The 15,047-nt window shown below is 43.9% G+C and overlaps 1 protein-coding gene and 1 non-coding gene across 2 annotated transcripts in view; both read right to left on the bottom strand.

Moving 5' to 3' along the window:
- Positions 1 to 15,047, bottom strand: part of TASOR2 (transcription activation suppressor family member 2) — a 115,989-nt gene that overhangs the window by 35,151 nt on the left and 65,791 nt on the right. The window contains exons 16-17 of the mRNA XM_088468704.1: positions 13,880 to 14,128; positions 3,440 to 5,908 (exon numbers count right to left, since the gene is read on the bottom strand). Coding sequence (XP_088324830.1) covers positions 3,440 to 5,908; positions 13,880 to 14,128 — 2,718 coding nt within the window. The remainder of the gene's footprint in view (positions 1 to 3,439; positions 5,909 to 13,879; positions 14,129 to 15,047) is intronic.
- Positions 12,037 to 12,109, bottom strand: TRNAV-UAC (transfer RNA valine (anticodon UAC)). The gene has a single exon. It is a non-coding gene; the product is annotated as a tRNA-Val (tRNA).

The raw sequence follows: 15,047 nt of genomic DNA, 5'->3' as shown, positions 1-15,047 counted from the left end.
ATGGGTGGGTTAACAAGTGAATAACAACTACTTATGTAGTGCCTACATATCATACAGTACAATACTAGGTTCAGAAGGTAACAAACTACATACTTGGTTATAGATTAATTTGGTGATTGTTAACTATACCTTCTGTTTCAGCACCTGTTTATATAAGACATACCTGGGCTAAAATTTCTGTCCAGGTGCAAAATCATACACTATAACTGACCAGTGAGGCTCTAATCTACTTCTTAGCATAGACTAATTTCATCCACTTGAAATATATATATTTTTTTTAAAGTCCAAAATTAAAAAGCAGTATTATTTTGAGAAAATGAGGGGTGCGGTATATTACTTAGACAGTCAAAATGTAGGCACCATAACATTGGCAGTTGCATTATGTTGACAACTTAAATTGACAATCAATATGTCAACAGGAACATAATGTAGACTTAAGGTGCCTACACACGGCGATATTTTACCCGATCTGGCCGATTCCGACGCATCGGAATGACAGATCATGTAAAATATGTCCTAATTGTGAGTCCCCACTCACGATGACTATGCCGATGCGCGTCCCCGCTGGTCGCACGTCGCATCTTCAGATCTGCTGTGCTGTAGGTCAGATCTGACAATCTGGGATATGATGCACTGAACAAAAAGAAAGCATACACAATGTATAGTTTGTTCATACACCTAATTGTGTGCCAAATCGTGAGCAGGACTGCCGGGGAAGTTTCAAGGGAAATCGTACGCATCGTCAGCACATTGCCATGTGTGTAGGCACCTTAATACATAGGTTGAAATGTTGACTGTTAAACTGTAGACACTGTCAAAATATTGACATTTCAAATATAAAGCATAAGGTAGACTTAGATAAAATACTGAATAATGGTGACCAGTCATAATGGACAAATGTACAAGATGGTGTCCCACTGATAGAAGTGCACTGTGCATGCACAAACAGTTATGTCAAAATGTCGACATTGAAAATATAGGCAACTGCACGTAGCGTAGCCTGCAGTCAAAATATAGGCAACTACACGTAGCGTAGTCTGCAGTCAAAATATAGGCAACTGCACGTAGCATAACTTGCAGTCAAAATATAGGCAACTGCGCGTAGCGTAGCCTGCAGTCAAAATATAGGCAAATGCACGTAGCGCAGCTTGCAGTCAAAATATAGGCAACTGCGCCTAGCCTGCAGTCAAAATATAGGCAAATGCACGTAGCGCAGCTTGCAGTCAAAATATAGGCAGATGTACATGCTTTGCTTGTCATTTATTTAGCACAACTATGAAGGAGATTACGGCTACCATGCTGGGGTTTAGCGCAATGGTCGCGACAAATAATGTATGGTGCGGTTCATAACGGACGGCCAGTTAGTCTATACACAATTCTCTAGCAAGAGGGTGACAATGATTTTTATTATGTGACATTTAGGGATACAGTTTAAACATGCCCTAACAGCACATCTGTGGCAAGGCATCCTGGCATGTGTAGTTCCACAACAGCTGGAGTGCCACAGGACATATTTTGATTTCACAATTAGGCACATCAGACAATGTGACTGACATGACATGCTCACAGTTTGTGCATGCGCAGTGCACTTCTGTCAGTGGGAAACGATCTTGTACCTTTGTCCATGATGACTGATCACTATACAGATGTGTCCTTGCTTATCTAGCCTCAAAACGTCATGTAGCGCGACATGCCTGGCATGAGCGAGCCGTCAGGTCCCGTGCAACTCTGCTAGTGTCTGGCGTCTTTTTTTATTTTTGCAAAATATGCATTTAAGTCACAATGCGATGAGAATAGGACACACCAGGAGACTACTGATTAATTTGATATTGACACTTGTATATCTGTGTGCAACTGAATCTGTAAACGGAACCTGGCGTGGAAAACAACTGTGCACAAGTGTCACATATCAAATTAATCATCAAAGTCTCCTGGTGCATCATAGTCGCATCACATTGCGATTTAGATGAATTTATGGGTAATAAGGACGTAAAAAATATGCAAGGCTCTCCTACAGGGCTGTTTGACGGGACGTGTGTGTGTGGCAAACCTCAGACAGACAGATGGCACTCGAAGACTGTCATCAAAAGTAAAATAAAATATATTTAGGTGCAACAGCGGGCAACGTTTCTGGGTGCACAATACAGTGGTGTTGGCTTGAGAAAGGGGTTGCACCCAGGAAGGTCGCCCGCTGTTGCACCTAAATATATTTATTTTAGTTTTGATGATAGTCTTCGAGTGCAGTCTCTCTGTTTGGCATTTGCTATATATTTATGACAGGCACCGGAGCATTGTGCAAAATTTTACAGTGAGCACCGACATACAGTGGAAATGAGATTTTTTTCAAAACTCTAGAAGACTGGTGAGTGCACACCTATATTATATTATACTATTGGTATATGGACTTTTCCTATACTGAATATTGATGTAACACCCCAGCAAACTGGTTGTACTACATACAGTGAGTGCGGACTTTGTTTATATATATATATATATATATATATATATATATATATATCACAAATTATTCATTGGACTTGAATTGCTTTAATTTCAGTAAAAACTGGAAAAGTTACGGTGTACTAACAAAACTTTTGACCAAGTGTGTTTACAAAACGTATGTTTTCCATAGTACAGAATAATATTGTCATATTGTCTGGTGATCATCAGATAAAAAGTACCAAGGGGCTCCATCATTTGAAAGAGGTTACCCCTGCACTCTCCCATTCCCCCCATTGTATTTTTTGGCCTGTTTTAACAGTGTCTGATTTGTCCATTTTCTATTCTTTCATGCTACTTCTGACAGGAAACCGTAAGCAGCTCCTATTTAAATTAAATACAATGTTATCACACGCCTTCCCTTCAAGAGTGGCTTCCTGTCATTGGTCCACAGAGAAGGTACAGCAAGAGGCTTGTGGTATCACAGGATGGGATTGTGTGGATGGAAGGGAGGAGCCTCTGTCGCTCACAGATAAAAGCAGTAGTGTCTGTTGTGCCATAGCTATCTTGACAGAATGTTTATTTCTATACACAATAAGAGATCTATCAATGGCTACATATAACAAAATATGTTTTGCAATCATTCAGTGTGTACTCACTTATGTGCGCTGTGATGTGTAAAGTAATTCAGGGCACTATGTTACATCATTTCTGCCATCAATTTTATATTACTGTATAATTATGATGTAAAGATGTTTTCATCCATAACCACTGCTGTTATACACCATGTTTTCTCCATTTAAACAAACTACAGCTAGAGCCAATACATCTTGTTACCTTTAAACACCTCTTGTACACATTGCATATTTTTACTAAAACAAACTCCTTAGATTTTATTAGGTTGTACACTTTCAAGACTAATACACCACCACCATAGGAAAAAAGATGATAGTAAAATATTAGCAGGTATTGGGCTATAAAATACAAATACGATAATTACCTTTGACGAAGTGAAGAAAGTATCATCACTGGTCTCACTAATGTAAAAGTATACATTTTCTTTTCCAGACTCTCTTGCAACACTGTGTAGCCTAGAGTGTAGTGTTTGACAGAGATCTGAAATTATGTTTTTAACAGGATGTGATTTGTTGGAGAATGGTACAGATGTCCTTCTTGCCTGGCAACCATTCTCCTCTGCCAGCTGGCTGGCTGAAGTCCGATCTACTGCACTGTTACCCAAACCAACACTACTCAACTTTAAGTGATTGGATTGAACACATTCCTTAAGGATTATGGAAATGTCACTGTTGGATTTCTCCTGAGTATTTTCATACCTTAAACGACTAAAATGAAAAGGAGAAGATCGATGGGTTCTAACTTTTTTTGCAGTCCTTGTATAAAATAAAGGTCTGTTCCAAATTTCATCCTCATAGTAAGCTTGGCTGTAGTAAGAGCTTGGATACCATCTGTCAAGTCCTCTAAAATCTCTCCTGCGGTTTGGACAATGTACAGTGATTACAAGAGGACTTTTACTTTTAGCTGTAGAACTTGAACAGCCTGGAATCCTCTTTGACTCAAACATGGTCTGAAAAGGAGTTTCGCAACCATGTTTATCTGTGGTGGACTTTCTTAAAACCTCCTTTAACTTACAAATAAAACGCAAACGTTCCAGGTCAAGAGTATTTTGTGTTAGGTTATCTGAATCCATTTTTCTATTAGAGAATAAATTGTCCAGGTTACACATGCCAGTAGATTTGCTCTCCCTGTGAACTGTGTGTGGAGTCCTACCAGTGTCACTAGTATTTTTACTTCTAATGCTGGGATCATCTGCTTCGCATAACATAGTACTTGGGCAAGATTGCCCTTTAAAGTACTTTGGTTTCTTTGAGTGAGTCGGATCATGGTGAACTGTTAGCTTTTCAAAGGACGAACTAAGCTCGTGTCTTTCCTTCTGGAAACTTATATTTTCTTGATGGGACAGAGGTTCTTTATATGCCTGTATAAATTCAATATCTTCATCTGAGGTTTCAGACCAGCGATCATACTGTTCTTTACTTATACTACCGGTGTTTACTATGAAACAAATATCGGACTGCTCTTGGGCTAGATCCTTTTCCATGTTGGCAGTAAAGTCATCAGTGGATGGGTATATGCAGTTATTTTGAGGAGGCACCTGGACCAATTTCTCATGAGGCTCAGGCTCAGCACCAGTTACAGACGTATTAGGTACAGATATTTCTAGCAGTAAATGATCTTCAACAAAGGCAACTTTGTCAGGCACTGTGTCTACCACCATTATTTCTGTATTGTCAGGAGTGCTTTTATTTCCATCATGTATTTGGACATTTTCATCTTTACTTTTAGAATCCAACATCTGATTATGTTCCTCTGTGCTGAGGTTTCCTATTTTTTCATATACAAGTAATACATCATCTTCAGAAATGGAATGACATTGTTGACCAACGACTGTACCCAAACATATGCGCTTTAATTTTGACAGAATTTCTCTTCTATTATTGCTTGCATTCTTGCTGCTGTGGGCCAAGTCTTTAGGGGCTGTTTCTGCCAGCTGGAGAGGATGGCCCAAATAAAGAGCATCTGGAGAAATATCATTCGGCTGCATTTCTACAGGTAGTTGCTCAACTTCTATTGCACTGAGATTGCTCACTTGCGGACCACTTGAGGCGCCTAATCTTGACTCTAGAATTGTTACATTTGACATACTTTGTTCTGAGTTTCCAGCTACCATATGGGTTTTATTTTTGGGAGTAATTTCTTCACATATGTCTATGGTGTCAGAACTTTGCACAGTCATTTCACAGGTATTCAGTGTTTCGGTGTTCTTGTGTAAATCATCAAGTTGCATTTCCACCACCATAGAGCCAGGCAGGTCATTTGTCTCATTTAGGGAACCTACCAAAGAGATACTATTTCCAATACTTTTATTTTCTTCCGGAGACGGACATCGAATAGGAGGACTACTTCTTTCAGATAACTCTCTGCTCTGGATATCTGACTGCACACTATGCTTTTCAGCTACAATAGAAACGCCAACTGCCAGTGTGTCGCTGTCGCCTTCTGAATTTAAGCTTTCAACCACAGAACTGACTCCAGATTCAGCTGTGTTACCGGAGTCCGTGTCATCTGTTGCAGATTTTTGCCCTAAACAAATGACCATGTCTTCAGGAGATTTGTTTGCAATCACAAGAGGCATTTCTTCATGGTCTAGGAGTGGTTTCTCTTTACCAAGCGTAACCTCTCCACATATTTCAGACCTTTTTCCCTCCATATGGTCTGAATGTAGGTGGTTTATGTCATTCACTTTACTATTCATAGCATGTGATACTTTTGTTCCTGTGTCTGCTGAATCTACACGAAGGGAGATTGTATTCGCAACATCGTGGACAGAAGATAGTGTGCTCTGGGCAGGTAATGGCATCACTTGCTCTGTCTCTTCAGCTCCGTCAACCTATCAACCAAGAAAACAAGTTTTAATAACAGACAGGCAAAACAGGTGTGTGTATGTATGTATATATGTATATATATATGTATATATATATATATATATATATATATATATATACACACACACACACACATACATATGCACTGATGCACAGTACAAAAGTGCTGTAATCTGAGTAAAGTAATTTTAGTACACTTTATATAAAAAGAATCAAGGGTGTGATTAGTTTCTTTGTATTAATGGGCTTATATTTTAAGATTTAGAGCCTGTACATGGGCATTGAAAGGCTACATGAGCTAAGCTGGGTACACAATGGAGCAATGTATACCCGGACGATCTGCCTCCCTTTTTTTTCACCCCGATATGTGCACAGGCAAGATCGCAGAACGTCTCCGCTCACTATTGGATCTTAGCAGCCTCCACCGCAGCCCTGGCACTCCAGAACCACCCCATATAATTGATATATGCCACAGATGTGGCATTGTTCTATTGGGTCTGGATCAGCATGCCCTGGAGAACATACTGTGCACCGGAAAAAGCAAGGAAATATCTCCAAAGCTCTAAAACATTGATGCGAAGATCAAAGTCCCTGCAGAGAAGGTCACCGCCACCCCATTCCAGGAGTTTGGAATTTGTGGTCAAAGTGACCCAAGATGGAGATTCTCTGCGACCACCCACCACTGAAGGAAACAACGAGTATTCAGCAAGAGAGGAAGCAATTGAGGGCCAGGTGATCCTTGGACTGTGATCAACCTTTCTGAATTTTTTAATGAAACTCCAGGGAGAGAAAGCTGGCACACTGTATGGTCTCGAAGTACTCTTACTGCCTACACTATCACCTTAACTCGTCTGGACTGAAAACATCATAGCCTCCGAAAGCAAAACAAGCCCGCTCCCAGGAGAACAGCCACAGATCCCTTTCTAAGGGAGATAGCTGTAGCTGATCTGATACCCTTGAATTCACTTGGGCTACATCTTGCGTCGCCTCACAAGCACACTCTGCAGCGCCCGGGAGCTAGTTCACTAATTGCAGCATAGCGTCCTTAGACGAGTTCACCTGAAAGCCTTTGAGCAGCTAGTCCAAGCAGTGTTATATTAATAGCTACTGCATGGGTAGCTAGAGCTAAGGCCAAATGGACACCCCTGTGCCCATAAAAATGGACTTGAGGCAATCCTCTGGATCAAGTGCGTCTGTAAAGGTGCTGACCAGAGAAGAGTGGTGGTCTTGGCCAATCGTGCCCCTGGAGCGTCCACTTTGAGGATCTGCTCCCACTGATCCGCTGGAAGGGGTTAGAGAGATGCAAATTTCATAGGAATGGTGAACATTTTATCTGGGGCCGTCCAGGCCTCCTCAATTAAATCTGAATTGAGAAGTCATCTCAGAGCAGTCCTAGGACTGCTGGACTTCAGTACTCAGGTCCTCTATGCCCTGTTCAGAAGATGAATCTATTTCCTCATGGGAAAGCAGCTCCTCTTCATCAGGCCTCTGTGTACTACAATGGACGCCATGAGGAAGGATGAAGTTTCAGCGGCACCTCAAAGAACCTCATCTAGTGTGAGGAGACCTTTGCTCAATTGATTGCTGGAACTTTTTCTTCCGTCTTAGCAAGCAATGGCAGATGTGAAGCCACAATATATCAGACGGCATCCGTGGCTTAAAAAAAACAAAACAGGATTTTGGTACTTACCGATAAATCCCTTTCTCCGATTCCACAGGGGACACTGGAGTTCAAGACAGTGGGGTATAGACGGTGGTAGAGCAGAGCCTGGCACTTTAAATAATCTAGAAGTGTGACTGGCTCCTCCCCCTCTATGCCCCATCTGCCCCAGTTTAAGAACGGAGCCCGAGAGGAGACGGAGGACAACAGAAAAATTAGGAAAAGGAGAAGACCACAGAACGGAACAAGACCGACTGAAGGAGAACAAAGGAACCCATTGCAGGGAACCCATGCAGTCACACAACCATAGAAGGAACCAAACAAAACAGCAAGTACGCAGCGCTGGGCGGGCGTCCAGTGTCCCCTGTGGAATCGGAGAAAGGGATTTATCGGTAAGTACCAAAATCCTGTTTTCTCCTTCATCCACTAGGGGACACTGGAGTTCAAGACAGTGGGGACGTCCCAAAGCCAACCTCCTGGGTGGGAAGCGCGGAGAACTTGCTGACCCCTCGGCCAAACCAAAACAGGGACCGCAAAGAACCATAGGCCCAGCGGAAGCTGAGGATTAAGTGTCGTAGAGCACAGGAGACAAACACCACTCCTCGCTAAACAGTCATAGAAACTTCCATAACGTACAGGTTAAGTCAAAAGGAACAGAACGGCTGGCGAGAGAACAAAGACAGTTGAGAAACGTCAGAACCAGTAATCTCAACTGAAATAGACCAAACTGGACCGTTGGCAGCCGAGAGCCCCAACAAGAATCCATAGAAGGGCCGTAAACGAGAACAAACTCGAGAAACCGTACTAGAGGCTATACAGGAAGCTGCAACAGGTGCAGACAGCAGAATTCCAGCACAGCTGGACATAAATCGTATATACAGAAGGTATAACAATATCAATATACAGAGCTAAACTTGTCCACAGACTCCAAACAGAGTATGCAGGGAGTCAAAAGACTAGACCGAACAGTCGCCCTGAACCCTCCTTGAGGTCCAACTACAACAAAGTTGTTAACCAGCGGAAGGGTTAGGCCATAGAAGTCTCCAAAGAGTGGAGATCCCACTGGGCCTGAGACCGAGTCGAAATAGAGATTATTGAGACTACAAGACCCTTCAGAGGGTCAGACAGCAGTACATCCCATACTGAAAACAGGGATAAAACAGCAACTGAAACGCTGCCGCTAAAAAGAAAACAACTTCCAACCTGATGGAAGTGCCTAGTCAGTACCAACTGCTGGCCCGAACCCTACCAGTAAAAGAGCACGAATGCAACAGTCAACCAGGGAGAGCTACCAATATAGGGAAGCATCCAGTCAGCAAGGCTAGAGCACTAGGACAACCATGAAAGTACCCGTCAGGTACCTGTCAGTGTGATCAAATATCAACAGATATAGAACAGAAAGCCCAACCAGGCCCCCTGCGTGGAACATAGTGACTATTACACATCTATGTAAAGATGTGCACTAGCCCATAGGTGCGCTTCGGTCCATAACCCCAACAGATTCTAGTAGATAGTGTCACTAATCCAATGTTGTAACGATGCACCCACACACCAGGAAAACTCTAAAGTGTAGAGCCAACTGATTAAAAGAGTGGATGGCTGCTAGGACAGCAGCTAGGGTGCATTAGGGAGAATAACACTATGTATGTCAGGTTGCATGAAATAGGAGCATCTTCCTAGGCATCAGTGAGGTATGCTCTTACCTTTGAGCGACCAGAATCCCTCTGGACGCTATGTAGAATGTCACTGACCTTTACCAACACACAACAACCTGCCACGTTAGGAATAGAGAGTAGCTTCAGTGGGCCAAGACCAATGCTCTACAGCACGGACATCCATCTGGAGATGTGCAGTATAAAATACTGTGGAAACTAGCAAAATGTTAGTGGAGACAAGAAAGTCGTAGAACAGGACTCTATACTTGAGCCTGTTCCATAAGGGATGTGTATCTGTATAGTCGTGTTAGACCATACATATACCCCTAAAACGGTCTGCTAGTGTAAGTCCTTACATGAATATGTATAATGGTGAAGTGCGTATTATGCCCACCAATCTAATACCACCCAGGCATTCGATCCTGGGACCCTTCTGTTACTGGTGTACTCGCCTTATCAGGTGAGCCATTTTAACTCCAGATGAACCCGTTTTTGAAGTGGGAATCAAAAAGACGACCTCAATGCTGTGAGGCAGTAATGCCACCGCACTAGCCGCGCATCACTAACTTCCTCTTGTATGAGCCACCGAATGGAGCACAGAAGATATAAATCTATATAGATGCACATATGCATACCCTCTAACGTAAGTGAAAAAAATAAAAAGGTTTTAAGATCAGCCTATAATGTAGTATATGGTTTTCACATATATGCATGGGAAAAGTACTGCTCCTCTCAAAGGCGAGCCAATGTGAGGCCTAAGCCTGGGGAAGGATGCAAAAAAAAAAAAAAAGAGCTAACCCTGAGTGAAGGGTATGCTATAACCATAAGTTCTGGCCGCAGCACCAGAACAGCGGCTAATACTATACATTTAGGCAAGGTAGCTAGTATACCATGAGGTAGCTCAGACTTTAGATGAAGCTAGGCACCCTTTGTGATAGATGCGGTGAGGCAGTTCCAAGGGGAAGTCTGACGGGGTAATAGCAGGCGCTGCAATTGGCGGGACTGTGTCTCATCAGCACAGCGCTACTAGCCGGGATGTGCACCAGCTGAATAACTGGCCCCTCTGAGAACCTCATGACGCGGTGTTATAGTTCAAAAATAAAAGGGGATTGGGCTAGTTCCCATTCTGCTAGCAAACCAGCCATCACTATACTCCTGTCATCCAGTGACAGGCATCCCTACCGTTTGCGCTGAAGGACTCCCAGCGTGGGAGGGGGAGGGCATAGGAGACCCACGCTAAAGCACTCCCTGCTGCAGGTAGTGCCTAAGCTATACTACTTGTGTGCAGGAGATGACAGTAATATTTCTAAATAAGAACATGAGCAATAATTAAGAGCCATGAAATGAACGGAGCCCAAGGACAAAATTCACCCCAGCCCGTGTATGTTCTAGAACTACTGTCCTTAGAAGGGAAGCAGGGGGCGCAGAAATACCGCTCTGAGTGTGCGAAGTGTTACACTCCAGTCAGCACAGCGCTGCTAACCCCGTTAATAGAACTGACACTACTTATATCGGCAGGTGGCTCTAGGCCTTCATGATATGAAGTGTACACAAGGGCCCCTTAGAGACTAATTTTATTGAGATATGTGGCAATAATATGGAGTACCAGAATTGATATTGAGAAGGGTACCTGTACTTAAGGGTACCTGTACTTAGACATATAACGCGTTTGTCATCCCAAGTATCATACAAGGAATGGGTGTCTAATAAGCTTGCTACCAAGTAATAATAGGTCCTCTGAACAGGGCGCTGTAGATATAGACTGACGGAAACCGAACTATAACCCCAGGAGGGTGTAAGTACGTATCTTTATATACATGTGTGGACATACAAGAAGGCCCCAGGACATGTATAGGGTCCATACTGGAAGCAATGCCTAAGAGTATCACTATGTAAGCCGCATCACATGACTAGTTTATAGAGCACCATATAATATGTATGGAACTAGCCTACAGCTTCTGGTAAGCCCAGGCGGCTTTCGCATGCGTGGAATTATAGGTAAACCTAATGATAGTGGAAGTATAGGCATACCTACACATATACATAAATATATATATGAATATATACACACACACACAACTCAAACCCCAAGGAGAGATAGTGTAAAGCGGAGTTATTGTACCAACTAGCGCATCAGGAGAGCCAGCAACCAATCGCAGCCTCCTTCTTTCAATATGCTAGGTATCCGACATAAAACTGATAAGAACAGATCCTACCTCTGCTCTTATGGTAAGGCTAAGAAGCGATATCCACATATGGATACGCGTACCTCATACCAATATATATATATATATATATATATATATATATATATATATATATATATATATAACATATATATATTACATATACATACACCCACATATATGTACACACATACACACACGTGGCTTACCTCCACTCAGGGAGACTGCTCATGTGCCGCATGTGGCCGTCATTCTGCTACTGCGTAGGGGCAGGATATTTTAGCAGCATGCTGTCCCCGACTGGTTTTGCATAAAGCGGAAGCATTCAAGGCTCCTGATGCAAAACCCCTCATTAACTGAACCTCTCTCCTGCTAGACCGGAGAGGGTTCATGGGAGCACTGATGTTGTTCTAGGCCTACAGTTCCCGGTATTCCCAGGCAGTCGTAGGCTGCTATGGCAGGGCGTGACGGTCATACGTCGCTACATTGGGAAGCTGCATTTGGTATAACGTTAAGGCTATTAGCCCTATGCTATAGACTAGCCAATAGGGAAGCCTGCTCAGCCCCGCCAGGAGCTGCGGAATGCAGCGTCTCCTCCTGAGTTTAGATGAGAGCTGCTAATAGCTATTTGGTGGTTTCACTGGGGACTGAACCCAGGACCTGCTGCCTGTAAAGCAGATGTGATAACCACTACACTATGAAACCTCAGGTAGTGCTGCAAGCACAGGGAGTACACACAAACTCCACACAGCAAGGGCTGCGGTGGGATCTGAGCCAACGTCAGCGCTGAAAGGCAGTCATGTCAACCATTATCTGTGTTATAGAACAATGATAGCAGAACCACGCTGCTCTATGTCCAGCAGGTCTGCTGTAGCTTTGACTGTGCCTCAGCTGCGTATACTAGCTCGCCCTTTGAAAAGGCAGACGCAGCGCTCCTGTTATGGAGAATGTCGGGCCTCCGCGCGGTGCTTAAGATGATTCTTTGCACTTGCTGCCTGGGGCCCATAGACTGTACTGGGGAATACAGGGCAAGAGGGTGCACGGTGCAACGGAGACTCTCCCGCTATCATCGCACCACTCCCCTAACCAGAGACCTGACTCGCAAGCCGTGGTTCTATAATCCGCGGTGCAGCATCTCCTCCGGTAACAAGAGGAGGGACATTGCAGGTAGACAGGCGCGCTGTAGCGGCGTCTAACGGGCGTGCGGGAGATCAACCCGACGCCAGTGTTCTTTTAAGCACTGGCGCGGTGATTACAGACAGCCGCTGAACGGCTCTGTTAGGGTGCGCGGTGCATGCACTGAAGCGGTGTCCACGTGCCCCCGTCAATGCAGTCGCCGGAGCTTCTACATTACAAGCCCCGGCGCAGCTACAATTATTTGTACAGAGAAGCTCCTGCTAGTGGCGGGCGTTTAGCGCGCCTACCGCAGCTACCCCTCCTGCTCCCCATCTGGGGAGGAGAAGCCGGACTGCGGCCTGTCAGCGCTGCATTGACCTCGCTGCAGTGCAGAGCACTGAGGGGGAGAGCCCGCCTTAACGCTGAGCCACAGACGCTCTGTTACAAATGGCACCGCTGAAATGGCGGGCTCAACAGTGACCGCTAGCGGCATGTCACTGAGCCCAGCTAACGTCCACTGCTCCTGCTAATCAGGAGCAGTGGTCATACTTACGGACTGCTGCGGCCGGGATGCTGGGCTGAGGGGGCGGCGTGGAACCCGGACACATGCCGGTATCAGCAGTGGCGGGTCCTCGCAGGGTCGGATGACTCCATTATGTGTGCCCCCTCCTTAGGGTCACCGGACACAGGCTGCAGTAGCCGTGTGGTGCCCTTCCCGGCGGCTCCCACGTAGCAGGCAGACTGCCACAGTAAGCAGCCTGCCTGTCCTCAATGCTTGTAATAATAACTAAAAATATATATGAGAAAGGCTGGAGACAGCCTGATGTGCGACCGGCTCTCTCGGGCACATTCTAAAAACTGGGGCAGATGGGGCATAGAGGGGGAGGAGCCAGTCACACTTCTAGATTATTTAAAGTGCCAGGCTCTGCTCTACCACCGTCTATACCCCACTGTCTTGAACTCCAGTGTCCCCTAGTGGATGAAGGAGAAAAAGTTTTATTGTTTTTTTTTTTGTATGCACAATCTCTGGTTGCCGAAACCAAAAGCCAGGAACAGTGCTGTATGGTGCGGTAACGACAGCTGCGAAATCGATAGCTGCAGCTGTCGGAACGGTCAGTGCCACTGACTGTTCATACATTGCCTGCCCACTTCGGCACCCTAAGCTAGGAGCGCCGACAATAACAGGGGCACATAGCACCCCTGTAATTCTGCTTGCTTCCCTGCATTACTACATTGCATGGAGGCGGTAACTGCAGCACTTAATGTGGGCAGTTACAGTTTCCCCCATATCGCCCCTTCATACAACTCCCTCATGATCTGAAGAAGCAGGTGAAGTGGTGTGCATTCTGCATATCATACCTTTTCTGGGATAATAGCATTATCTCTATGCAGTGCAGGGACAGGGTCTTCAGTTGAAGTATTTATTATGGCCTGCTCTTCACTATTATATGTTTGTTCTGCCCGAGTGCTCTCAGGTGATCCTTTGCCAGTTTGATCCACATTCTCCTGTTCATATGTAGAATGTACTGATAAGACTTCACTGGAATTTACATCCGTCGTAACAGCGGTAGCCCTCAATTCCAGTTTCTTCATCCCCTCAGCAGTCACCTGTAATTATACAGATGTAATGGAGAATAAACATCACTATATAAAATCTCCAAATTTGTAATAATACAAAAACTGCCCTGAAACAAAGAGGGGTATTCAATATGAAAGGTTAACTTCCCTGGCGAAGTTAACGTTTCATATCTGAGTTTTTTTCTGCGTAAAGGTATGGTGTGCGCTCCCGCTTATCCCCGTATTCAAAATAAAATTAACGAAAACGGGAAACTCCGAAGTTGGATTTGCATAAAGTTACGAATTTTTCCTTAAAATAATTGTAAGACCCCCCTAAAGTTGTAAAAACATGGGGGAACAGTATGGGTACCCCCGTTTTAGCCTTTAATTGAAAGTCGGGGATTTAAATAGCCGCAGCAGGTGTTTTTTTTCCCGACATTGAAGAAGTGATGCAGAAGAGCACTAAGGTTATTTTTTTCGTTTTTTTAAGTGGTCCCATCAAATTTGGGGTACATGAAAATGGGTACTAGCATATTTTGGTGTCCCTAAAGTAATTTTTTTAAAATTCTGCATTTGTACACCTGCCGCTATAATTCTATTCTAGAAAACATCTGCCGCATACTTGCAGAATAGCCCTGAACCTATTTCCCTATTGTTTAACAATTTTTTCCCTTTTTTTTGCACCCCAATTTTTAAATACATTTTTTGGGGTGTCTTTTTTTTTTTTTTTTTTTTGACACAGTTCTTTTTTAAATGTCAATCTCAGGGGTGTAGGCTATTTTTTTTAAGGCTGCACCCCTAAACCCCAATTCTGCACTTTTTTTCGACACCTATTCAATGGTGAAAAGTTATCACCGTTTTTTATCAAAGACTTTTCAAAACTGCGATAAGTCTTTGAAATTGAATAGGGTGTAAAAGTAAAACAAGTGATATTAACGCAAAAAACGTTAAAAAGTGCGATATTAACGCA

The sequence above is a fragment of the Taudactylus pleione genome, unplaced genomic scaffold (assembly GCF_031769625.1).
Source record: "Taudactylus pleione unplaced genomic scaffold, aTauple2 ptg000086l, whole genome shotgun sequence".
Taxonomy (NCBI): Eukaryota; Metazoa; Chordata; class Amphibia; order Anura; family Myobatrachidae; genus Taudactylus; species Taudactylus pleione.
The sequence above is the reverse complement of the archived record's forward strand: the minus strand, read 5'-3'. Positions and strand labels throughout refer to the sequence as shown.